The 25818-nt window shown below is 47.5% G+C and overlaps 1 protein-coding gene across 2 annotated transcripts in view; it reads right to left on the bottom strand.

The window, feature by feature from the left end:
* Window positions 1-25818, bottom strand: part of XPO6 (exportin 6) — a 626381-nt gene that overhangs the window by 137535 nt on the left and 463028 nt on the right. For both annotated transcript variants that reach the window (XM_085628383.1, XM_085628384.1), the window contains exon 17: window positions 17124-17313. In XM_085628383.1, the coding sequence (XP_085484509.1) occupies window positions 17124-17313 (190 nt within the window). The remainder of the gene's footprint in view (window positions 1-17123; window positions 17314-25818) is intronic.

Here is a 25818-nt window from a genome sequence, read left to right as displayed (position 1 = left end):
TCATCTAACCAAACAATAGCTCCAGGAGCTGTTGGCTGAGTATTCAAAGGCCCACCCCTCTGAAAATGGTGATGACCAGTCAGAGGGTGAAGGAGGTGAGGAGGATAGAGAAAGGTGCCCACCTCCACCGCTTCCTAGGGAAGAAAGGAACCCTGTTCCCTTACTTCCAAGAATCAACCCATGGGGACCTAGAGGCCACACAGGTGACTCAGGTTCTGATGAGGACATTGAGGACAGCCTCAATGAGGAGGACAGCCTTTTAGCAAGGCTGGCCAAAAGTCTGGATCTGGAGTCCAGAATCCTGCCTCTAGAGAGAAAGAAAGGAGATGGGTTTAGCACCCATCAATGGTGGCAGCAATCAAAATAATAAGGATAAAGAGTAATCTTATGATACTAAAATCCCCAAAGGGATTGTCCCTAAATTTGAGGAGGGTGATGCCATCACTAAATGGTTCACAGCCTTTGAGAGGGCTTGTGACATGAGAAAGGTGAATAAACCTCTCTGGGGGGCACTCCTGTGGGAACTGTTCTCTGTTAACTGCAGAGAAAGACTCCTGACCCTTTCTGGGCCAGATGTTGGCTCTTATGACCTCATGAAGGGAACTCTGATTGAGCGATTTGGACTCACAACTGAGGAGTAAAGAATTAGATTCAGGGGAGCTCACAAAACCCAAAACCAGTCCTGGATTGATTTTGTAGACTACTCAGTAAAGACACTAGATCAGTGTTTCCCAAACAGTAGTCCACGGACCCCCAGGGGTCCGTGACACATTCCCAGGGGGTCCGCAGGAGGCAGTTTTAAAAGCACTGCAAAGGTCCTTGTAGAATTAGCAGTTAGAGCATCAATAAAAGTGTCAAAATAAAGCCAGTGATTAATGCACCTGCTGGAGAGATGAGTTTTGTCCAGTGGCAGCTTTGAGTTATCTAATGTAGCACAGAGGGTTAATATGCCTACTGCAAAGAAAGTGTACCATGCATTTAAAAAAAAGAGTATTTTATATGCATAGGTGAGTGTGTTACTGCTTTTGTCACAGAGATTCTTTTGTTACTGTGCAGTTCATAAGTGACAACTGAAAACTAGCACAGTGACCTATAAACTGTCAAAGAGCTGCGTACACACTGCATGGTACAACTTAGTAACTTATGTTTTTCCCCAGTCTTTCATTATCCTGATGCTGCTAAAAAGGTTTATCTGGGCAGAAATACATTTTTATTGTTAGTCAATGCTGCCCACTGGTTGATGTTCTGAATCCCAAGTTTGTGCTTCTCCAGACCAAGCACTCTTTAAAAATGCCTACCAGTATGAAAAAGACATGTGAACCCTACACCTTATATTCCCCTTTGCCTTATGTAACATTTTCTCTACACTGATTTACAAGTATGATTTATTGTCTATATGTGTGTGATGTAAAGTGCTCTGACATCCTACACCGGTAGGAGAGGCGCTATAAAACAAATGAAATACATGTGACAGATGTGCTATGGAGAGATGAGAGGCACTGTTGTAGGGTGATAATAAGGGAATTATGGAAGAACCCCAACAAAGACTGTTGTATCCTGGTGCATAGTAAGGTCATTTACTATTCTTTAAAAGCTGATACAATTCAATATATAATGATTTATGCATTTTAGAATTCTCCGCTGTTTCCTGAATTTCTTGGGGGGAGAGCCTCCCAAAGCCCCCTTTGTAGTGGTTAGGCTCACTCACTGCACGTGGTGTGCACCCTATGGCGACTGATTTGAAAACATTTGCCAGGGATACTTTGGGATTCCACTCTGGCCCTTGCAGGAGCAGGAGCCTTGTACTGCAAAATAAAACCAACCAATTAAAAGTTAGTCACGGAGTTGCAGCACCAACCTTCCCATTAAATTGTTTATTTTTGTTGCGAATTATTTGAATATATATACTAAGGGGGATATTTACAACAGAAGTGGCTGAGCGTGTGTGAGAAAGTGCCATCTTTCTTGCATGGTATGCCCCCACTTTTTGCTAAATTGCTGAATATACTTCGATTGAGTGTACCCTGGGTTCCTGCCAATCAGGTGCCCAGGGCCTATGTTCCTTCCTTAAACCACACAAACTCCAAATTGGCAAACCCTAGCCACATGTCAGCCCCTAGTAAATGGTACCCTAGGTACCCAGGGCCTTGTGGCCAGGGAAGGCCTCTAAGGGCTGCAGCACTCATTGTGCCACCCTCAGAGGCCCTGTACCCTTACACACACACTGCCCTTGCAGGCTGAGTGTCTGGGTGCAGGACAAAACAAAGAGTCGACATGGCACACATCACTGTGTACCGTGCCCATCACCTACACTGCCAAGGCATATGTCAGCCACCCCTCTAGCTGGGTGCATTACGCCTATGGTGTGGGCACAGGAGCAGGAGCCCTGTGCCCCTACAGTACCCGGGTCCATTCCTGGGCACTGTAAGTGCAGTGCTGTCATTTAAGAGTACATGGTGCTGAGAGCTTGTCAAACACGAGCTCCACAGCACCATATTGGCAACACTGAAGCCTGGGAAGTTTGGTATCAAACTTCTCAGCACATTGAACCCACACTGATGCTAGTGTAGGATTTAATGTACTAAGCACCCCAGAGGACATCTTAGAGATGCCCCCTTACAGCTAACTTACAATCCACGTCTGCTCTGAGGCTGCCCAGGCTGCCACACAGCAGACACATTGCTGGACCCCTGGGTGGGAGAGCCCCTGCTCTCCCGGGCCTGCAACAATGCACATCCTAGGTGAGGTGAGAAATCTCCTCCCCCAGGATGAGCAAAGGGAAGCTTCAAAGGCAGGCTGCCATTTGGAGTTTCCCCAGGCCACTGCAACCCCCCACTCTGGCGGGAAGCTTGGCCGGAAACCCCATACAAGGACAGGGGATGTGCCAGCCTGCCCACCCCACCCCTCAGGTGGGGGAGGCGAGGTGAAGCACATCTCCGGGCTCTTGCCATCTTGAAGATGGGAGGCCCTACCCTATCGGGATTAGGCTACTGCCCCCCCTCCCACAGGAGAGAGGCAGGATAGGGGGTGTACCCACCCCAGGACAAGGACCCATTGGTCCCTGGCCTTCACCTACCTGTAACGCCCCTAAATCTAGTATTTAGGGGCCCCCTGAACCTTCCTTCCTCAGATTCCAGATAGAAAATTACAAGAAGAGCAAGAAGAACAAAGACCTGCCCTGCAGCTGCTAAAAAGAGAAGAAGACACCGACTGCTTAGGCCCCAGCCCTACCGGCCTGTCGACTCTCGAACCTGCACCAGCGCGGCATCTCTCGTGGCCAGCAACCTCACCAACCCCGGAGGACCTGGCTACCTTTTGGCTCTAAGCCCCTGGGACTCCCATGAGTAGAGGCTCTACTCAAGAAACCTTTTTTTAAGCCCTGGCAGCAGCCCGGAACCGCGGACCCAACACACTCTGCACCGGCCAAGCCTGGCCAGTGCCGGAGTGGACAAAGACCCTGAGGACGACCCCACGGCGACTGTGACCCCGAGTCCGGCACCCAAGGACCCCCCTCGACATCCCGGAGGAAGCCTGCAGCCTCAGAACCAAGTGCCACCCCAACCGCGATCAACCAGAGGGTAAGATTCCCGACGTCAAAAGGCACCCCTGCACCCGGCGCCCTGCGGCCCCCTGTGCCCAATCCCGGGGTACCCACCTAACCTACAACTACCCAACTTACCTCTCGAAGTGGTGGTGGCACCTGAAACATCCTCGTCCCCGAGCCTGCAGCCTTTTTCCAAACCGGAACATTCCCATTGATTTCCATTGAGCGCCCGAAGGCTCAAAAGCACCCTGCACCCAGCCGCCCGAGTGGCCCTGGCAGTGCCCTCTCTACACTAACCTACTTCCCCACTTGCCCTGAGTAAGTGACCAGGAGCCCAGCACCCACAGCCGCGTGGCTTGCCAGACAGCAGCCACCAACCAAGGCCCCCCTATCCCTCATAGGATAACATTGGGCCTAACTCTCTCTGCACCCGGCCGTCCTGAAACCGCTGAGGGTGAACCAACTGTACCTACCTAACACTGGGGGACCCCCGAGTCCACGCCCGGAATTTCAACTCTGCCAGTCGAGTACTTACCCTTAAACCGCTAACTTCATTTTCCTCATAGGGTAACATTGACTGGCTTTTTCTTCAAAAATCTTCTAAGTGTGAACTTTTCAAAACTGCAAAAATTCACCAAAAATCAGCCAAGTGACAAAAACGAATTTACTCACCTGCTCCTAGGTGAGCTCCCAGTGCTGGATCTTGGTGCCCAGCCCTGACCCTGAAAAGTGTTCACAACTATACTTACCTCTAACTCATTTTTCTCCCATAGGAAACCATTGTCTGCTTTTCTGTGGAATTTCTTCTTAGTGTTTATTTTTGCAAATTTGAAATATTCTTTTAAAATCGTACCATTTCTGCAAACGAAATGACTTACCTGCTTTTGATAAGGACCCCAGTCCTGGGTCTAGGTACCCAGTCCTGGATTACTAAAGTAACGATAAAGTACTCTACTTGCAATTTGAATTTCTTGCCATAGAGATCCATTGAATGTTTTCTTTGAAATATTTTCTAAGTGCTAACTTTTGAAATAGCTAAATATTATTTAAAAATCATTACAGTTATTAAGTCGACTTTCATCACTTGATTCTGAATACTGACCCCAGGCTGGTTCTAGGAGCCAGACCTGGAATTCCAAAAGTAATCTGAAAAGTAATTTATTACAAATAACCTGAATTTACCATTGAGCTCAATGCATTGTTATGTTTAGGAAATAGGATTGTTTATTGCAACCAACTGTGACTGTTTACACAAATTTATTGCTTAAGACAAAAGTATTTATATTCAACCTCTCATTCTGAGAAAGTATATTTTTACCCCCTTTGTGGTTCTAAAAATAAAACAAGCATATATTTTATATATATAAACCATTGGCCTAGAGTTCAGTTATTGAGTGTGTGAAACCATTTGCTGACTGAGTGTGTACAATAAATGCTTTACACTGTCCTCTGGTACTGCCTTACTGCTCGACCAAGCTACCACTTTTGAGAGTAAGGTCATACCTAACTTTGACCTCTATCAGCCTCTGGGGGACTGTGGACTCTGTACACCCTGTACCTATTAGGGAACAGTATATACAGAGCCACTTTCTCACAGCGTGTCGTTAGCCTCCTTGACTTAACGATAGGCTCCGCCACTTCAGAAACGCTGGGCTGCACCAAATTTACAAGAATATGGTGCAGCCCTGCCTTTCCTCCAGTGCTGGCGCTACACTTGGCAGTGTATTTATTATTTGTGTTTGTTTTGGGGGAATTACTGTTTTAATGTTTTAAATCATACACATTTTTGGGGGGACCCGGCTTCCAGTGGTGACTCAATGGGGGTCCTCAGGAGTCAAAAGTTTGGGAACCACTGCTCTAGGGAAGAGCTGTGCCAGGGGCAGCAGGACTGTCCCACTCTTGAAAGCCTGAGACAGCAAGCTGTTTCAGAAGCAAAGGGAGATGTCAGTGGTACCCACAGAGTTTATTGGGAAGAGGGATTACCTCACACTGAGGCAAGAGACCCCAAACCTGGAGTTACCAGGAGAGTGGTAGTGCCACAGAAGTACAGGGCGTTACTCCTAACTTTAGCTCATAACATCCCCCTAGCTGGACATCTAGGCCACACCAAGACTTGAGAAAGACTAGTTAGCCACTTATACTGGCCCCAGATGCACCACAAGGTGAAGGAGTTTGTAATCTCCTGTGTTACTAGTCAAGCCAATAGCAAGACAGGTAGCCACCCAAAGGCCCCCCTGATCAAACTGCCTGCGGTGAGGGTTCCCTTTGAAAGGGTAGGTGTGGGCATAGTGGGTCCACCTGAACCTCCCACAGCATCAGGGAACAAATTCAGTCTAGTGGTCATGGATCATGCCACTAGGTACCCTGAAGCAACTCCCCTTAGGACTATTACAGCTCCTGCAGTAGCCAGGGCCATCATTTGTGTCTTCACCAGAGTAGGGTTTCCTAAGGAGGTGGTTTCAGACAGAGGTTCCAACTTCATGTCTGCTTACCTAAAACACATGTGGAAAGAGTGTGGAGTGCAATACACGTTTACTACACTCTATCACCCACAAACCAATTGCCTTGTTGAGAGATTCAACAAGACATTGAAAGGCATGATTATGGGACTCCATGCAAAACTCAAAAGGAGATGGGATGTCCTCTTACCATGCCTGCTTTTCGCTTACAGAGAAATGCCACAGAAGGGAGTAGGTTTTTCCCCCTTTGAACTTCTGTTTGGCCATCCTGTGAGAGGACCACTCTGTCTTGTAAAAGAGGGTTGGGAGAAGCCTCTCCAAGAACCCAAACAAGATATTGTGGACTATGTGCTTGGCCTAAGGATCAGAATGGCTGAGTACATGGAAAAGGCATCCAAAATTTTTGAGCCCAGCCAGGAGCTTCAGAAGCACTGGTATGACCAAAAAGCTGCACTAGTTGAATTTCAACCTGGGCAGAAGGTACCGGTTTTGGAGCTAGTGGCACCAAGGGCACTCCAAGATATATGGAGTGGCCCTTACCCTATCCTAGAAAAAAAAAAAAGAAGGTCACCCACCTGGTTGACCTGGGCACAAGCAGGACACCCACAGGGTTATCCATGTGAACCGCCTAAAGCTCTACAATGACAGGGCTGACATCACCATGATGATGGTGACTGATGAGGAACAGGAAGCAGAGAGTGAACCTCTACCTGACCTCATCTCATACAGCTCAAAAGATGGGTCAGTAGATGGAGTTGTCTTTTCAGACACCCTCTCTGCCCAACAGCATACTGACCGCAAGCAAGTCTTTCAGCCGTATGCTAAGCTCTTTTCCTTGTCCCCTGGTCTGACAAACTGGTGTACCCATGATGTGGCCACTGGTGACAGTGCACCTGTCAAAAACAAAATCTATTGACAGTCAGACTAAGTCAAGGAAAGCGTCAGAGCTGAAGTCAGCAAGATTCTGGAGTTAGGGGTTATTGAATCCTCTGGGCCAGCCCAATGGTTCTAGTCCCCAAACCTCATCCACAGGGTGGAAAGAGAGAAATGAGGTTCTGTGTGGACTATAGAGGACTCAACTCTGTCACAAGACAGATGCCCACCCTATCCCAAGAGCAGATGAGTTGATAGACAAATTGGGTGCAGCCACATTTTTAAGTACCTTTGACTTAACTGCAGGGTACTGGCAAATTAGCATGGCCCCTGGAGCAAAAGAGAAAACAGCATTATCTACACCTGATGGGCATTATTAGTTCACGGTTATGCCCTTTGGTTTAAAAAATGCCCCTGCCACCTTCCAGAGGTTGGTGAATCAAGTCCTTGCTGGGTTGGAGTCCTTTAGTGTAGCTTATCTTGGTGATATTGCTGTCTTTAGTCCAACCTGGCAGGATCACCTGATCCACCTTGGGAAGGTTTTAAAAGCCCTGCAAACTGCAGGCCTAACTATCAAGGCATCCAAATGCCAGATAGGGCAGGGAACTGTGGTGTACTTGGGCCACCTTGTTGGTGGTGGGCAGGTACAGCCCAAGATCCAGGCCATCCTGGACTGGGCAGTTCCAACCACCCAGACCCAAGTCAGGGCATTCCTTGGCTTGGCATTACAGGAGGTTTGTGAAGGGACATGGGTCCATTGCGACTCCCCTCACAGAACTCAAAAAGTGCCCTTTTTCTGCATGGAAAGCCCCCACTTGTTGCTGAATTGCTGATGTTCTTTGACTGACTGTGCCCTGGGCTCCTGCTAATCATGTACCCAGGGCCTACGTTACTTCCTTAAAATTGCATTGAAGCCTAAACCCAATTGGCATCTCTGGCCACGTCAGCCCCTGGTAAATGGTATCACAGGTACCCAGGGCACTGTGACCAGAGAAGGCCTCTAAGGGCTGCAGCACTTATTGTGCCACCCTTAGAGGTCCTGTACCCCTTTGCAGGCTGCGTGTCATGGTGCAGAACAAAGTGAAGAGTCGACATGGCACATATCCCTGTGTGCCATGCCCACAAAACCACTGCTGTGGCATAGATAAGTCACCCCTCTAATAGGGTGCACTATGCCAGTGGTGAGGGTACAGGTGCATGAGCCATGTACCCCTACAGTGCCCAAGTCCATTCTTGGGCATTGCAAGTGCAGTGCTGCCATTAAGAGTATATGGTGCTGGGAGTTTGTCATTACGAACTCCACAATACAATAATGGCTCCACTGAAAACTGGGAAGTTTGGTATCAAACTTCTCAGCAAATTAAACCCACACTGATGCCAGTGTGGGATTTAATGTAAAATGCACAACAGAGTGCATCTTAGAGATGCCCCCTGAAACTCGACCAACTTCTAGTGACCCGACTGAGTGGCTGCTTAGGCTGCCACCAACAGACATGTTTCTGGACCCCTGGGTCGAGAGCCTGCTGCTCCCGGGGGCCTGAAACAATGCACATCCTGGGACGAGGTGCCAAGCCTTCTCCCCCAGGATGGGCAGGGTTCACGAAAGGGAAGCTTCAAAGGCATGCCACCTTTGTGAGCCTCCCCAGACCATTTGCTGCTTTCAGAAACTGGTCCCCACTGGTTCTACTACCCACTTTGGGCAGGAAAGCTGGCGGGGCAAACAAGTGAGGGTAAGAGGTGTGCCCAGCTCTGCCAACTCCACCCCTCTGGTGGGGGAGGCGAGGTGAAGCACAACTCAAGAGTCCCGCCATCTTGAGGATGGGGGGGACCCAACCAACCAGGGATAGGCTCCTGTCCCCCTCCCACGGGAAGGTGGCACGATAGGGGGTGTACACCCCCCCCCAGGGAAGAGACCCATTGGTCCCTGCCCTTTACCTACACGTAAATCCCCTAAAGGAAAATGCTACTTACCAGTATGCATCTGTTCTTGGCATGTAAAGGTGCAGATTTGTATACTTTTGCATAGATCGCTATCTGGAGATGGACTTGGATGTTTGCACTTGTTTTTGTCTTGGAAAAAGCCTTTGTAGTCACGAAGTAGGTGACTCCTCCCTAGGACGATAGTGCGCATAGGCATCGACTCCATCCTTAGATTGTTTTTGCCACGAAGGTTTGGTATCAAACTTCTCAGCACATTAAACCCACACTGATGGAGTAGTAAGAAGTAGAAAGAGATGTCCATGTGTAATGTATCTAAGTGAGATAGTACTGGAACAGATAGAGATATCCGGGGAGGCGGGTGGGCGTATACGAATCTGCAGCTCTACATGCCAAGAACAGATGCATACTGGTAAGTAGCATTTTCCGTTCGAGGCATATGAGCTGCAGATTTTATACTTTTGCATAGACTGTACAGCAGATACCTCCTTAGCGGTGGCTACCTGCCTCTGTTGCAGTGGTTTGAAAAAGTGTCCTTAATACGGCCTGCCCACACTAGCTTGTTGTTTTGCCTGCACATCTACACAATAGTGTTTCGTGAAGGTGTGTGGTGTAGCCCATGTGGCTGCTTTGCAGATGTCTTCTAGGGGACTGTTCCCTAAAAATGCCATAGTAGGCCCTAGCTTGATGTGGAATGCACTCTAGGGGGAATGGTTAGTGTGCGTTTGGCTTTGATATAGCATATTTGGATGCATTTAACAATCCACCTTGCAAATCCTGCCTTTGAGATGGGATTGCCTTTATGAGGTGGGGAGAAAGCCACAAAGAGTTGTTTGGTTTTTCTAAAGGATTTTGTCCTTTCAATGTAGTATAGTATTGCCCTTTTAACGTCTAACATGTGACGAGCTTGTTCTGCCACGGAGTCTGGCTGAGGGAAAAACACTGGGAGTTGAACATACTGGTTGAGATGGAAGGCAGATACGACTTTGGGTAAAAATGTAGGGTTAGTCCTAAGAACCCCTTTGTTATGATGAATTTCCAAAAATGGTTCTTGCATGGTTAATGCCTGCAGTGCACTAACTCTCCTGAGAGATGTGATGGCAATTAAAAAAGCTACCTTTCAAGTGAGGAATTGAAGTTCACATTTGCGGAGAGGTTGAAATGGGGGACCCACGAGTCTGGTAAGGACCACATTTAGGTTCCACACTGGAGAGGGCGGGACTGGGTGGGATTATTCTTTTAAGTCCTTCCATAAAAAGCTTTGATAGCAGGTACTCGAAACAATGACAAATGTTGTCTGTTTTGGAGATAGGCTGCTATGGCAGCTAGACGTAGCCTAATAGGTGTGTACGCTAGGTTACATTGTTGTAGATGCAAGAGGTAGCAGATAATGTTCTGAATAGAAGCATCTAGTGGATTGATTTTATTGTTTGAGCAATAAATGGCAAATTGTTTCCATTTTGCTGCATAGCATGCTTTGGTGCTAGGGAGTCTAGCTTCTCTAATAATATTCATAAAGTCTGGCAGAATATTTAGGTAGCCAAACTCTAAGACCTCAGGTTCCTGATCGCAATGTTGAGTTGACTGGGATGTGGATGTCTTATGTCTCCACGGTTCTGAGTGAGAAGCTTGGGAGAGAGATGTAGTTTTTGATGAGGCACTACTGAACTTTCTAGTAGGGTTGTGAACCATGGTTGTCGGGTCCATGTTGGAGCAACTAGGATCATTGTAAGGGAATGCTGTGAGTTTCTGAACCACTAACGGAATGAGTGGGAGAGGCAGAAAAGCGTAAGCAAATTTGCCTGACCAGTTCATCCACTTCGCATTGCCTTTGGACAATGGGTGTGGATACCTGGACGTGAAGGTTGGGCATTTTGCGTTTTGGTGTGTGGCAAACAGATCTATTTCTGGGTGGCTCCACATGCAAAAGAATGGAAGAAGAACTTTAGGATGAAGTTCCCATTTGTGGATCTGCTGTGTTTGACGACAGAGCAGATGTGCTATCCATTTGTGTACACCTGGGTGGTGTTCTCCAAGGAGATGTATGTTTTTGCGGGATGGCCCATCTCCATATGCTCTGAGCTAGTTGTGATAGCTGCAGAGAGTGTGTTTTTGTATGTAGTACACTGCTGTCAAGTTGTCTGTACGTACCAGGACAGCTTTGCCTAGGATGTGAAATTGAAAAGATTTTAACGCCAGGTAGTTTATGTGGAATTGTCTTTATTGGGGGGGGGGGGGGGGGGGGGTGGAACCGGGTCGAAGAACCTCCGCCCTTTGGAAAAGTTTTGTGTGTTCCATTACTGCAGAGAGCGATGGGTGCGGTCGTCCACCAACACCAGATCTGTTAGCTGACCTGGAGTCTGGTTCCACTGACGCGCCAAACACTTGCAATGGACGCATTTGGAGTCTTGCATGAGGGACGAGGAGAATGCAGGAGGACATCATCCCGGTTAACTGCATGAACACTTGCGCTGGTAGTGAGTGTTGATGCTGAAATTGTGGGATTAGAGCCTGTATGGCACTTATCCTGACTGGACTGGGGTGTGCAGAGCTTTTGAAGTGTCTATTGTAGCCCCTAGGTATTTTTGTATGTTGGAAAGTTGGAGATGGGATTTGAGAAGGTTTATTGTGAATCCCAAGCTGTGAAGCAGTTGAATTGTCTTGTGTGTGTTTTGCACACAGCTGCTGTGTGATTTGGCTTTTATGAGCCAGTCGTCCAGATAAAGGAAGACATGAATGTGCTGTCTCCTTAAGTGTGCTGCAACTTCTGCGAGGCATTTGGTGAAGACTCCTGGTGCTGTAGTCACCCCGAACGGGAGGACTTCGAATTGATAGTGTTGACCATCTATCACAAACCTGAGATTTCCTGTGAGCGGGGTGAATGGGAATATGGAAGCAGGTGTCCTTTAGATCCAGAGTGGAGAGAAAGTTGCCCTGTTGAAGTAGTAGAAGCACCTGTTGCAGAGTGACCATGTGGAAGTGGTCTGACTGAATGTAGAGGTTTAGTGGCCTGAGGTCCTGTATGGGCCTGAGAGAGCCGTCATTTTTTGGAATTAGGAAGTAGAGGGAGTGAACCCCTGTGCCTTGATGAGGCAAGGGGACTGGTTCTATTGCGTGTTTTTGTAACAGAGAGAGAACCTCCTGTTTGAGAAGTGCTAGATGTTCTGAGGACATCAGGCACTGTCTGGGAGGAATGTTGGCATTGGGGGGGGGGGGGGGGGGGCGGGGGGTAGAAGTGAGTTCCAGGCAATACCCATACTGGATAATTTGTTTTACCCACTTGTCTGTTGTATTGGAATTCCAGACAGGTAGGAACTGTGAAAGACGTCCCCAGACAGGAGTGGGATGATCGGGGGAGAAGTCACTGTTTAGTAGTAGGGGAGGTGCGGTCGTTGTTGCTGCGACCTTTTCCTTTATTATTGTTGCCTCTGTATCCTCTGCAAAACTATCCTTTGGGGGATGTTTGAGTGGGGCTTTTCTAGGAGGTGGAGGATTGTTCTGAAACTGTGATTTTTGAGCCGGCTCTGTAGAAAGAGCGACAAAAAGAGCCTCTAGGGGAAGTAAACTGTAAGGCCCCCATAGACTTAGCAGTCTCGGTGTCCTTCATCTTTTCTAGGGATGTGTCAACTGTAGGCCTGAAAAGATGTTCCTGATCAAACGGCTGGTTTAAAATAGCAGTTTGAACCTCTGCTTGAATCCAGAAATCCGGAGACACTAGTATTAATTGTGCGAGATGCGGTATCAGCCGCATCTAACTCACATTTTATTGAGGTGCTGGTAATTAGTTTTCCCTCTTGGATAAGGTCGTTAGCCTTTTGTCTGTACTGGTCAGGATGGTGTTCCATGAGCTTTTCAAGCTCGTCGTAATGGGCTCTGTCGTATCTGGCCAATAAAGCTTGGGAATTGGCGATGCGCCAATCGTTTGCAGCCTGTGACGCAATAACGTTTCCCTGAAGCGTCAATTAGTTTGGATTCCTGATCAGGAGGTGGGGTGTCGCCTGTACCCTGTGAGTTTGCCCGCTTGCATGCATTAGTTACCACAAGGGAATCGAAAGGGATCCGATCTTTAATATAAATTGGGTCATTAGGAGCAGCTTTATATTTTTTATTTACCCTGGGGTTGAGAACCCTAGGCTCTGACTGGGTTTTTAAAAACTTCTGGGGCGTGTTTTATCAAGCCTTTTAACATTGGCAGGGTGCCTGTTTTTTGCGAGGGTGCAAAGGTTTCTAGCAAAAAATCCTCCTCCAAGGGGTTGGAGTGTAATGGGACTCCGTGGTATTGGGCAGCTCTGGTGATTAGTTGTGCGAACCCAGTGTTGTCATCTGGTGGCGACAGCTTAGATGGATAGAAATCCAGGTCATAATGTGGGTCGGGGTCTGTATTGTAGTCCTCCCAAGGGTGTACATTATGTGGGATGTTATGTGAATCATCATTATCATCCCCATGTGGATCTGTATCCCCATCTACGTCATCATTAGTATCTAATGTCTGAGGTGAAACTATCGGTTGTGGGGAGTGTGGTGGAGAAATCAATAGGTGTGGATTAACTGGAGGAGGAGAAGGAGGTGGGGAAGTGTTAGTGCCCATGTCCTCTTTCTTAGGTGGTATTGAAGGCTCCTATGAAGTGTCCAGCTTCCTCTTTTTTGGAGGCTTGGCGACTAGTTTGCTAGTGTTTGGATCAATAAACAAAGTTTTTTGTTTTGGGTCCAAAAATCAGGCTGAGTGGGAAATTGTCTTTGTTTGGTGCCGAAGATTTGGGAACAGAGCCTTCCTTGGACGGAGTCTGGGAGTGTTTTTTCTGCTCCGACGACTTTTTGGAGTCCAAAGCCCTTTCCGGCTCCTAAGATTTCTTTGGTTCCGAGTCTTTGCTGGTATGCTTCGACGCTGAGAGCTTTGACATTGAGTCAGAATCTTTGTCTTGTGTCTTCGTGTCGGGGAGGAGTTCTCGGTGCCGGAATGGGGTTGACTCGAGTCAGAGTCGGAAGGCTTAGGTTTGATAGCCGGGCCCAAGGGCGGGGCGTCTGAAGTATGTTGCCAGTGTCAACCTGAGACGGAGGGCGAGGGTGTTACCAGGGCCTTCGGTTTATTTTTGGGGAGAGGGGTTTCAGTACTTACGGACCGCTGAGCCGGGGTTACTGTCTCCTCTTAAGCGTCAGACTCATCAGCTTTGGAGGCGTAGACGTCTGCTTCGTCATCCGATTGTTCCGGCTGGATTTCGAGATCTGCGCCGAAGACATCCGGAATCGAGCTGGTTCCGCGAGACATTTCGTGACGTCGAGCCAGACGATCATGGATGGTTTTCTTCGACCTGGACGACGCACAGGCCTTGCAGTTCATTCCTTCATGCTCCGGAGAAAGGCAGAGATTGCAGAGAGTGCAAGTCTGTGTGTGGGAACTTAGCACCACACCCGGGGCATTTTCTGAAAGGGGTCCTTTCCACTGACTGCAGGCGTGGTCGGCGAGGCCTAAGGGCCACGTCAAAGATGGAAGTCGAAGTTTGTTTTAAAGATGCATGTCGAAAAGGGAAACGCGATCAAGACAATACCGTGGAGTGGAGAGAATTGCGCGTTGAAGGGAGATTCGAAACAGATATCGACTCGGCTTGCAGCAATGTACATCCGAACCCGATGGTGGAAAAAAACAATCTAAGGATGGAGTCGATGCCCATGCGCACTATCCTCTTAGGGAGGAGTCACCTACCCCGTGACTACAAAGACTTCTTCCAAGACAAAAACAAGTGCAAACATCCGAGCCCAACACCAGATGGCAATCTATGCAAAAGAATACAATCTGCAGCCCATATGCCTCAAACTCTAGTATTTAGGGGGCACCCTGAACCTTGCTTCCTCAGATCCTGAAACGACAAGAAAAGAATAAAGACCGAACAGCCGTGCAGCCAGCTAACAAGAGGAAGACGCCCACTAACTTTGCACCAACCCTGTCTCCCCTCGAACCTTCTCCTGCGAAATCCCGGTGTGTCCTGAAGCCAGCAACCTCAAAAACCCCGGAGGACCTGCCTGCCTTCACTTCCAAAGACTGCTTCTCCCGTGAACACCGGATTTGTTCAACTGCAACCTCTGGCAGCAGCCGGAGACCGCAAATCCAGCCCACTCTGCACCCGCCTATCATGGCCCGAGCTAGAGTGAAAAAACACCACAAGGTCACCCCGGTGATCCTGACCCGAGATCCGGTGACCCCTGACCTGCCTCCAGCCGACACCTGCAGCCTAAATCCAGAAGGCCCCCCTGACCGCAACCCGAAACTGGTAAGAAGATCCGATCCCAAAAGGCACCCCTGCACCCCACGACCTTGTGTGCCCAAACCAAAGGTGCCTAACCAACCGTTAACTTCCCAACTTTCCTCTCGAAGTGGTGGTCGCAGCCAGAAGTCCTTAGTCTCCCTGCCTGCAGTGCTTTTGCAAACCGGAGGTTCCCCATTGAAAACAGGGCACCTGTCCTCGAAACAGCACCCTGCACCCGGCCGCCCCAGTGCCGCTGAAGGTGCACCTTTTGTGCTACTTTGTTTCCCCGTTTGCCCTGACCTAAACCCTAGGAGCTTTGCTCCCACAACCCAGTGGCCTGCTAGCCAGCAGCCACCAACCGGAGGCCCCCTATCCCCCACTGGATAACATTGGGCCTCAACACTCTGTACCCGGCTGCCCTATTGCTGCTGACGGTGCAACAAGAGTGCATCACTGACCCTGGGGGACCCCCGAGTCTAACCTCAGAACCTTAACTCCCACAGTCGATAACTTAACTGTCAACCGATAACCTGTTTTTCCTCCAAAGGATAACATTGACAATTTTCTTCCATTTTTTTTTTTTTCAGTGTGGAATTTTGAAATCTAAAAATATTCTTTAAAAATCGCACGAATAACCAAAACGTATTTACTTACCTGTTTGCAGGAAATGTCCCAGTGCTGAATCTAGGTATCTAGCACGGAGTTAGAAAAGTAATGTAAAAAGTAACTTACCTGTAATATACTGAAAAAGCTTATTCATTTCAATGTACTGCATTTGCTAAGTATTGCAACCTACTGCATCCCCTGTAAATCAAAGTACAATTCCTATTGCATTTGCAAACTGTTCTACAATCAGCAACTTATTACTGTAAAGTATTTAATGCTTACCTGTGCCAGGCTTGCTTGGTTCTAAAAATAAAACCGTATATTTTTTATACAAAAACAATTGGTCTAGAGTTCAGTCCTTGAGTGTGTGAATTCATTTGCTGACTAAGTGTGTACATCAAATGCTTAACACTGTCCTCTGATACTGATTTACTGCTCGACCACTCTACCACAAATAGAGAGTAAGGTTCTATCTAACTTTAACCTCTGCCCACCTCTGGTGTCACCTGGACTCTATACACACTATACCTCATTTTGATGTAGTGTATATATAGAGCCAGTTTCCTACACTATTGCACCTCTTATTCTGTGCAGCGCCTTTTCCCAGTCCCGGCAGTACTAGCATCCTCCTGCTGACTATCTACTAGAGGTACACACAGTCTGACTTTGCTAAGCATAGGCCATACCACTTTCCCCTGTTTCTTCAAGAATCCGGTCCCCGGAGTCCGTGTGCTTGTGGCACTGCCACTGCTCAGGCATCTCCCAGCAAAAGATACGTCTTCGTGACCTGCTGCCCAAATCAGGGCTGCATACAACTGGCCAACCTCATAGTTTTCAGCTAATGACTGTAGATCTACCAACGCCACAATTATCCGCACTAGTTTGCAGCCAACCCGTCCCCAAGGTGCAAGGATCAATCTTGCTCATTGACTTAACTATCATACAACACACTTCGACATCTGATAGTCCGCATTCAAATCAGCAGAGCTACCACCTTTGATTCAAACCATACTTGTTGCATCTTTTTACTCATGGTACAATAGCAAGTTGTCTTGGATAAGATTTGTAGCTCTTTCATTTAAGGAGAACGCGCTCTAAAGAGTCCCTTCAAACTGGAGTCTTGATAAGGAATCTACATACACCCTAAGCAATCCTGATGACAAACATCAGTTAAAACAGTAAGAGAATCATATAACCTCTTTTAAGGTAAGCAGTCAAATTAACCCTCAACAGTTACAGAATTTACCATCCCCCAACTAACGCTTCTCCAAGACACATTCTATCTATCCACTATATAATGCTCATGGCAGAGATTGAGCACTAAATATCACTACATGCACTGTCAAGTGTAGGATAGTATTGCAGACCGAATATCTGGGAACTGGGATACTTAGTGGCCCCCACCTTAACTCATGGGTAAGAATGTTTTGACTGAAATTTGCAATGGGACACGCCACTTACTGTCCTCCAGGTGCTCTTTACGATGTTGTGTGTTGCTGTTGGATTTCAGATTACGGTAGTCCAAGGTGAGGGCAGAGATAAGGCTAGCATGGTTGGTCGAGCGTGAAGACCATTGTTGCTCATTTTCAGGTAGGTTTGCCCATGGCAGCAACAGCACATTAGAGAGAGCTCGGCAAACCAAGACATGTGCCTGTAATGATAAGGAGAGAAAAATTACAATAGTTAAAACATACTAAAAAGAGTAAGGAAGCATGACACATTATGGTAAAACTGTACAGATGAATCAAACCCCTTTTGAGAGTGCCCCTGCAAATGCAATACAAACTGACCTGACTGAAAACAGTTGGTCTCACAAAGAAAGCTCCATTAATCACAGAAAGGACTCTTACGCCAAGAGAGTTGTCTGAGTACTTACAATATAAAGTGGTGTTGGGTAATCAAAGCACAGGAAATAGTGGTCAACAGAATCAGGAGAACAATAGATACAGCTTTCATGAGCAGCCTCAATTCAATAACATCCAGTAACGCGATTAATCAACAATACATGGTTGTCATATTTTTTTTTTTATTTAGTTCCAAACAATTCTTCCCATAAAAACATGTTCTTAGATGTAGCATAACAGAATCAAAGCCTGTCCATCGTATCTTCCTCTCACAGCATGGTGCAAGACATGGAAAGAATGGCCCAATTGGAAGGCCATGATACATAGGCTACAGTGTTGTATAGATATAGGCTATGAAAAACATTATCTGTTTTTTATTTTTATTTATGCAGATGTTTAGATTATTTTAGATTTAACAAAAACTAATTAACAAATACAACAAGCACGGTCGGTGCTCCTATTGTGAATAATGCAGTTAGCATAAACATACTGTAGAAAGCTGGCTCTCTACATAGTGTACCAAAATGAGGTGCACTGTGTAGAGTCTAGGTATCCTTTACTAGTGTATTGGGGCTTGCTTTAACAATCCTACAGTGCTCTATTTGTGGTAGTGTGGTCGAGCAGCATTAGGCTTATCAGAGGGGCGTTTTAGGCATACGTTGTACACAGTCAGTAAATGAGACGCACACTCTGTAGGAAGCTGGCTCTGTATATACTATACTAAAGTAAGGTATAGTGTGCACAGAGTTCAGTGGATCCCCAAAGGCTTACAGGAGAGGGAAAAGTAGATAATACCTTACTCTCTATTTGTGGTAGTGTGGGCGAGCAGTAGGCTTTATCAGAGAGTAGTGTTAAGCATTTATTGTACACACTTAGGAAAGAAATAATGTCACACACCCAAAGACTGAACACAGACCAATTGTTTGTATCAAAAATATTTCTTTGATGTATTTTATTTATAGAACCAAGCAGGACTTGGTACAAGTAAATATAATGGTACTTTTCAAGACATATTGTTCATAAGCAAGCTGGATGAATAATGACTTTTCTTACAGTATTGTAAAAATGTGCAAATAAAGATGCAATTACTTTTTGATTACATTATCATTACTTTCAGGATTACGTTTTCTACTCAGTGTGGTATGTCTAGTTATCACACTGGGACATTTCCAGGATAAAAGGCAAGTACAACAGTTTTTTATCAAAACAGTTTCTTAGAAAACAGTCAATGCAATCCTTTGGATAAAAATGGGGTAAACGTTTTGTAGGTAAGTAAACAGTCTTGAGGGGTTGAGTTTCTGGGGTTAGAACAAGGGTTCCCCAGGGTCAAGGATGCACTCAAAAAGCACCCTCAGCGGCACTAGGGGGGCCGTGTGAAGAGTGCTGAGGCCCAATGTTAGCCTATGTGGCTAAGGGACAGTCGGTTGGTGCCTGCTTACGAGGAGGCCACAAGGTAGAGGGAGTAAAACTCTTGGAGGTGAGCTCAGGGCAAAGGGAGATCCAAGATGACACACAAGGTGCCCCCACAGCAGCACAGGGGCGGCCAGGTGCAGGGTTCTAGATCGACATCGGGAGCCCGTTGGTGTCGATGGGGAAGCTTTGGTCGGAATAAACACTGCAGGCTCGGGCACGAAGATCTTCCGGAGGCGACCACGGTTGGAGAGGTAAGTTGGGATGTTGAGGGATGGCGGGACACTGTCAGTTGGGCCATCCAAGGCAGTGGGGCGTCGGGTGCAGGGGTGTCTTTTGGCGTTGGGTTTTTTTTTTAACGGTTACGTTCACGGTCGGGATGACCTTCCAGATAGAGGCTGCAGGCGTTGTCGGAAGGCTTGAGGTAGGTCCGGGATCACCAGATCCTAGGTCAGGATCGTCAGGGAGATCTCCTTGTGGTGTTAGGCCACTTGAACTAGGGCAGTGTGCGTTAGGTGCAGACTTGTGGATTTGGCAGGCGCCATAGTCTGTTTCTCGAGCTAGTCCGGAGCTTATGGGAGACAAACTTTGTAGGGAAGGTCCATTGGGTTCTGGGGGGCTGCTGGCTGCAGGACACCCGGGATCTTGCTGGAGCAGGTCGAGGTCAGGACAGGCGGTAGGGCTGTGACAAAGGCAGTTCGTGTCCTCTTCTTCCTTCAGCACGGCTCTTCAGTCCTCCTTCTTGCTTGTCTGAGGAGGCAAGGTTTGGGGTTGACCCGAAATACTAAATTTAGGGGTGTTTCAGGTAGGTACTGGTCTAGACCAATGGGCCCCTACCTTGGGGTGGGCACACCCCCTAATATGCCACTCTCCAATGGGAGGGGGGCGTAAGCCTCACTAAGGTTGGCTGGCTTTGCCTCGCCTCCCCCACCTAAGGGGTGGGGTTGGCAAAGATGGGCACACCTATTCTATCTTGGTTTTCTCGCCGATTCTCCCACCCAAAGGGGTGGGGGGGAGCGCAGGATTGGTGGGGGTCAGTTGCTGGGAACAGCAAATGGCTGGGTCAACTCACAAAGGCAGCGAGCCTTTCAAGCGTCCTCTTCGTGGACCCTGCCCATCCTGAGGGGTAGGAAGCTTGGCACCTCTGCTCAGGATTTGCTTTGTTTCAGGACCCCGATAGCAGGAGACTCTTCCCCCAGGGGTCCAGAAACATGTCTGGAGTGGCAGCTGGCGAGCAGCCAGGACACTAGAGTTAGGTCGTTTTTCAGCTGGCATCTCTAAGATGCCCTTTAAGTGCATTTGGCAATAATTCCCACACTGGCATCATTGTGAGTTTAATGTGCTGAGAAGTTTGATATCAAACTTCCCAGATTTCAGTAAAGCCATTATGGTGCTGCGGGGTTTGTAATGACAAACTCCCAGATCAAATGCTCTTTTATGGCTTTACCACACTTACAATGTTTAAGAATGGACCTACACACTGTAGGGGTACAGGGCGCATGCACCAGTACCCTCACCAGTGGTATAGTGCCCCCAGCTAGAGGGGTGGCTTACCAAAGCCATAGGCAGTGAATTGTAGGTATGGCACACAGGGATGTGTGCCATGTCAACTCTCTACTTTGCTCTGCACCAAAACAAACAGCCTGCAATGCCAGTGTGTGTGTGTGTTAAGGTATAGGGCCTCTAAGGGAGGCACAATATGTGCTGCAGTCCTTAGCGGCCTTCCCTGGTCACAGTGCCCTTGGTACCCATGGTAACTTTTACAAGGGGCTTACCTGTGGCCAGAGAGTTAAAAATTGGGTTTGCTACAGTACAGTTTTAGGAAATCATAGGCCCTGGATACCTGGTTGACAGGAACGCAGTGCACACTTAGTCAAAGAGCATACGCATTATGCAAAAAGTGGGGGGGGGGAAACATGCAAAAAAGAGCCACTTTCCTACACACTGAATAAGAAACCCGACACAAATTTGTAAAACTAACACAGATTTATTTATATTTTTAGACACCAAGATCTATGGAATCAGGTAAGTACTTTGGCCGTTAGCGATTTTCCGACACTTAGAAAATACAGCTGTCAGATTTGAGGCATGCGCCTCGAACGCGGTAATGTTATCCTATGGAAGAAACACATTACATAAGGTTACTTCGAACAACTTACTTATTTTTCTGGACTTAAGGTAAGTAGGGGTCAAGGTCCAAGGAAGCACAAAGAGTTCAAGTTTACCTGCCCTGGGGTGACCAGATGCAGAGGTGCTTTCGGTGGTGGTTGCCCTGAACACTACATGTTGAAGTCAATGCGGAACAGTACCTGTAAAGAACGGCTACATGGGGGGGGGGGGTTGGGGGGGTTGTGGACCAGTCTGTTAGAACCCAGAGAGGGGCTCGGCTCTTGAGTGTCTCAGGACTGCTGAGACACCGCCGATTTCAATGGACTCGAGCTGGGGGCGTCAGGTGCATAGGTGTTTTGTCCTGCAGGTCGGCAAGCTTGAGGCTCTCAGTTTTCAGCGCACCTGCAGAAGAGGGGGAAGAAACACAAGAAGACTACCTCTGGCGTGGAGCTGGCCTCTGTTGGAGTCCCTCTACGTGCAAGTCAGTTTTGGCAGAGGTGGTGGTTGGACTGAAAACAAACAAGCCTTGGTGCTTCTAATAGGCGCCGGTACCCTCATTATTGGCGCAGTAAGTCTATGGGTTGGATTAGCGTATTTAAGACTGGATGGGTTGACGGGGTTGACCTCCTGGACATTCAGTGACCTCATCCTGGGCTGCACCTGCGTTGGTGGACCGTGTGGTCAGCAGATCGGTGAACCAGACTGTGCTAGCCGGTGCCTGGAGGGTGCAGGATAGTGTCTTCTCCACTCCAAGAGGGATGCTGGCTCGTTGGCGAAGTGTTGGCAGCCCTCCAAGGCTTTTGGAGGATGCACAGCTCCAGGACAAGTCGGGGCTTTGCAATTGTCGGGACAGGAGCAGGCAGGGTTTTGAGCCATGTACATAGCTGGTCCACAGTTCTTGCACATTTGGGCTCTTCTTTGTCCTCCTTTAGCAAATCTGAGTTCCTGGGGTCAAGGGCCACCTAAATACTGAATTTAGGGGCGTTAATTGGAGTGAAGGGTAGTAGCCAATGGACTACTCGAATTTAGGGTCACTACACCCCCTATATGATCACGTCCTGTGGGAGTGGGCATAACCCTGTCCCAGAGATCCTAATTCCATCAAAAATAAGATGATGGAATCCTCCTTTCATGGAGCACATCAGGTAGCCCATCTTAGGGGTGTGACTAGCCTGGCAGTGCAACACGCCTACTGCATAGCTAATTTCCTGCCTGTCCTGGTGCCAAATGGGTCTTAGGCTGGAGGTGGTATCTCCCAGGTCTGGGGAAGCTGGGGTGGCATGTCAAAGCGGCAGGGGCTTTGAAGCGCCTTGCCTTGACATGCTAAATCACTAGCCATTCGGCTGAAGGAGGCGTGAACATCTTACTGTGGAGCAGGCATTGTTTCTGGCTTCAGAGAGCGTGGGCTTTCACCTGGCAGGGGGTCAGAAACTTGTCTGGGGTGGCAGGCTGGACGATACCAGTCAGCCAGGATACTAGAGGACTAGTAGGTTTCAGGGAGCACCTCTAAGGTGTCCTCTGAGTGCAAATCATAATAAATCTAATACTGGGATCAGTATGAATTTATTAAGACAAGGTGATTGATACTAACCTTTCTTAGGACTGTAAGGTCTGCTGTAGGGTTGACTTGCATATATTGCATGCAGTGTCTGTGGGCATGGCGCACACTGTGTGTGTGGCCTGTCGTGTTTTCAAAATGGTCCACATCATTTCACACAACCTGCAACAGCAGAGTGCATGTTTTTGGGTCCCTTTCGGTGGCATAATACATGCTGTAGCCCTGAGGGACTCTCTTTAGTAGCAATGAATTCGGTATCGGGGGTGAGGTACCATTTACTAGGGACTTACAGGGGTGCTAAAGTCCTTGCCAACTGGTGGATAATTTAACATTTTACCAAGGAAAGAGCACCGGCACTGTGGACCTAGTTACCAGGAACCCAGTGGAACTTCAGTCAAAACAATCAGTACCAGGCAAAAAGTGGGGGTGACCACGGAAAAAAGAGGCACTTTGCTACAATTACTACTAGCAGTAGTCCGGTGAAAAGACAAATACTGAGCTGATACGCTTAGGGTCAATTAAAATAAGTGGATCAAGAATACATATTCTTGAGTACACTACTTTCTGAAAGTATTTTGGAAGCCCCATGAGACGAGACAACTTGGTATGGCCACATCTGTGTACATAGCACAAAAAAACTTTCTGCAATAATGGTACGATTTATACAGCAATGAATGTCTGACTCCTGGGATAATGCAATCTGTTGAAAAACTAGACACCAAGCTGTTGCAAAACACATGAAATGCATACACCATTTTCCAGTTAATGCTATTTTTTTGTACATTGGCGTAATGGCTTTAGAATGAAAGGGTTGATTAGTTGTGCATTCTAGCAGCTGTCTGCAGCCCAATGAGTTACTTTGAGGGACATAGTTTATTGTGCATGTATCCCTGTAGTTAGTTCAACACTGCCTTCAAATACAACCTTATTCCACTATGGAAAACATTTGTGGCAAGAATTATTATAGTTGGCTAACACCCAGAACAAAATAATTGCATTTTAAGTGTGGTGACACTGTAGGAAAGTGCCCCTTTTTGCATGTTTGCCCCCAACTTTTTGCATTATGTTGATGCACTTTGACTGAGGGTCCCCTGGGTTCCTGCCAACCAGGTACCCAGGGCCTATGTTCTTTACCCGCACTGCACTGTAGCAAAATCCAATTGGCAACTCTCTGGCCACATGTTAGTCCCTTGTAAAAGATAGCATAGGTACCAAGTGCACTGTTACCAGGGAGGGCCTCGAAGGGCTGCAAAACTTATTGTGCCACCCTTAGTGGCCCTGTACCTTTACACAAACACATTGCCATTGCAGGTTGTGTGTTTTGGTGCAGAGCAAAGTGGAGTCGACATGGTACACGTCCCTGTGTGCCATGCCTTCAATCCACTGCCCTGGCATTGGTAAGCCACCCCTCTAGACAGGTGCACTATGTGAGAAAGTGGCTCTGTATATACTGTTCCCAAATAGGTACAGTGTGTACAGAGTCCACAGTCCCCAGAGGTTTGGCAGAGGTTAAAGTTAGATATAACCTGTAAGGTTATATCTAACTTTAACCTCTGCCAAACCTCTGGGGACTGTGGACTCTGTACACACTGCACCTATTTGGGAACAGTATATACAGAGCCACTTTCTCTCATTGGTGGATCAGCGGTGGGATACAAACTTGCATTTGTTGTACTACTTTGTTACCATCTGATCACACAACAGAACTCTTAAAATTGCCTTTAGAATTCTGATTGGTCTTTTCCAAAATACTAAAAGTCTTGTCCGGGCGTTGTTTAAGTCCCATTAGAATTTTAGAAAAATAAAAGTCACTATAGTCAGGGTACAGGATTAGAACAGTCCGGTTAGAATGACTCAAACAAACCTAGCTATTAGTGAAAATAATAACATGGACCCGGTGGAGGAGCTCGGCCTCACACCTTACTTACACTTGTCTTTCAAGGAATTGAGGTCCCTATGCAAAATTAAAAATTTACCAATGTGCCCGCATCCAACCAAACTAGGGCTCCAGGAGCTCTTGGCGGAGTATGCTAAGGACCACCCATCTGAACATGGTGATGACCAGTCAGATGAGGAAAGGGAAGAAGAGGAGGAGGGTAATAACCCCCCTACATTTATTCCCTATGGAGGAAAGGGACCCCATACCCTTAAATCCAAGAATTAGCATCTGGGAACCTAGAGTTCACACAGGTGAACCAGGTACCAGAGAGATCATCGGGGGACCCACCAGTGAAGAGGACAGCCTTTTAGCAAGGCTGGCCAAAAGGTTGGATCTAGAGTCCAGGCTCCTGGCTCTAGAAAAAGAAAGCAGAGTTGGGTTTAGCACCCATCAATGGTGGCAGCAATAAAAAAAGACAGGATAGGGAGGAAACTTCTGATCCTAAAATCCCCAAAGGGATTGTCCCTAAATTTGAGGAAGGTGATGACATCACCAAATGGTTCACAGCCTTTGAGAGGGCTTGTGAAATAAGACGATTAAAGAAACCTCTCTGGGGGCAATCCTGTGGGAACTGTTCTCTGGTAACTGCAGACACAGGCTTCTGACCCTCACTGGGCCAGAGGCAGGATCCTATGACCTCATGAGGAAGACTCTTATTGAGGGATTTGGATTCACTACTGAGTATAGAATTAGATTCAGGGGGGCTCACAAAACTCAGACCCAGTCCTGGATTGACTTCGTAGACTTCTCAGTAAAGACACTGGATGGTTGGTTAGCTGGACATGGTGTGCATGATTTTACTGGATTGTACAATTTGTTCATGAAGGAACATATACTAAGTATTTGCACAAATGAAAAGTTGCATCAGCATTTGGTAGACCTAGGTCTAATTTCTCCCCAAGAATTGGGAAATAAGGCAGACCACTGGGTCATAAGGACAGCCACTGGGGGTGACCAGAAGAAGGTGGTCACAAAACCTCCCCAGGTGAAAGGTGGTGAGAATCCCCAAGATAAAAAGCCTGAGTCTTCCAAAGGGCCCCAAAAACCCTGTTCAGGGGGGTGGGACCCAAACTACTCCCTATGTGCCTCAACCCTATAGGGGGGGAAGAACTTTGATCCCTTAAAGGCCGGGTGTAATAACTGTAAGAGCTCAGGACACCTAACTGTAGATAAATCTCGCCCCCACAACAAAGCCCCTAAGGCACCCAGTACAGCTACTCCTGGGGCAGCAAGTTTACAGATGGGATCAGAAGTCTACCCTGAGCAAATCTGGGAACACACTAAGGCAAGTCTAGT

The sequence above is a fragment of the Triturus cristatus genome, chromosome 10, assembly GCF_964204655.1.
Source record: "Triturus cristatus chromosome 10, aTriCri1.1, whole genome shotgun sequence".
NCBI classification, from domain to species: domain Eukaryota; kingdom Metazoa; phylum Chordata; class Amphibia; order Caudata; family Salamandridae; genus Triturus; species Triturus cristatus.
The sequence above is the reverse complement of the archived record's forward strand: the minus strand, read 5'-3'. Positions and strand labels throughout refer to the sequence as shown.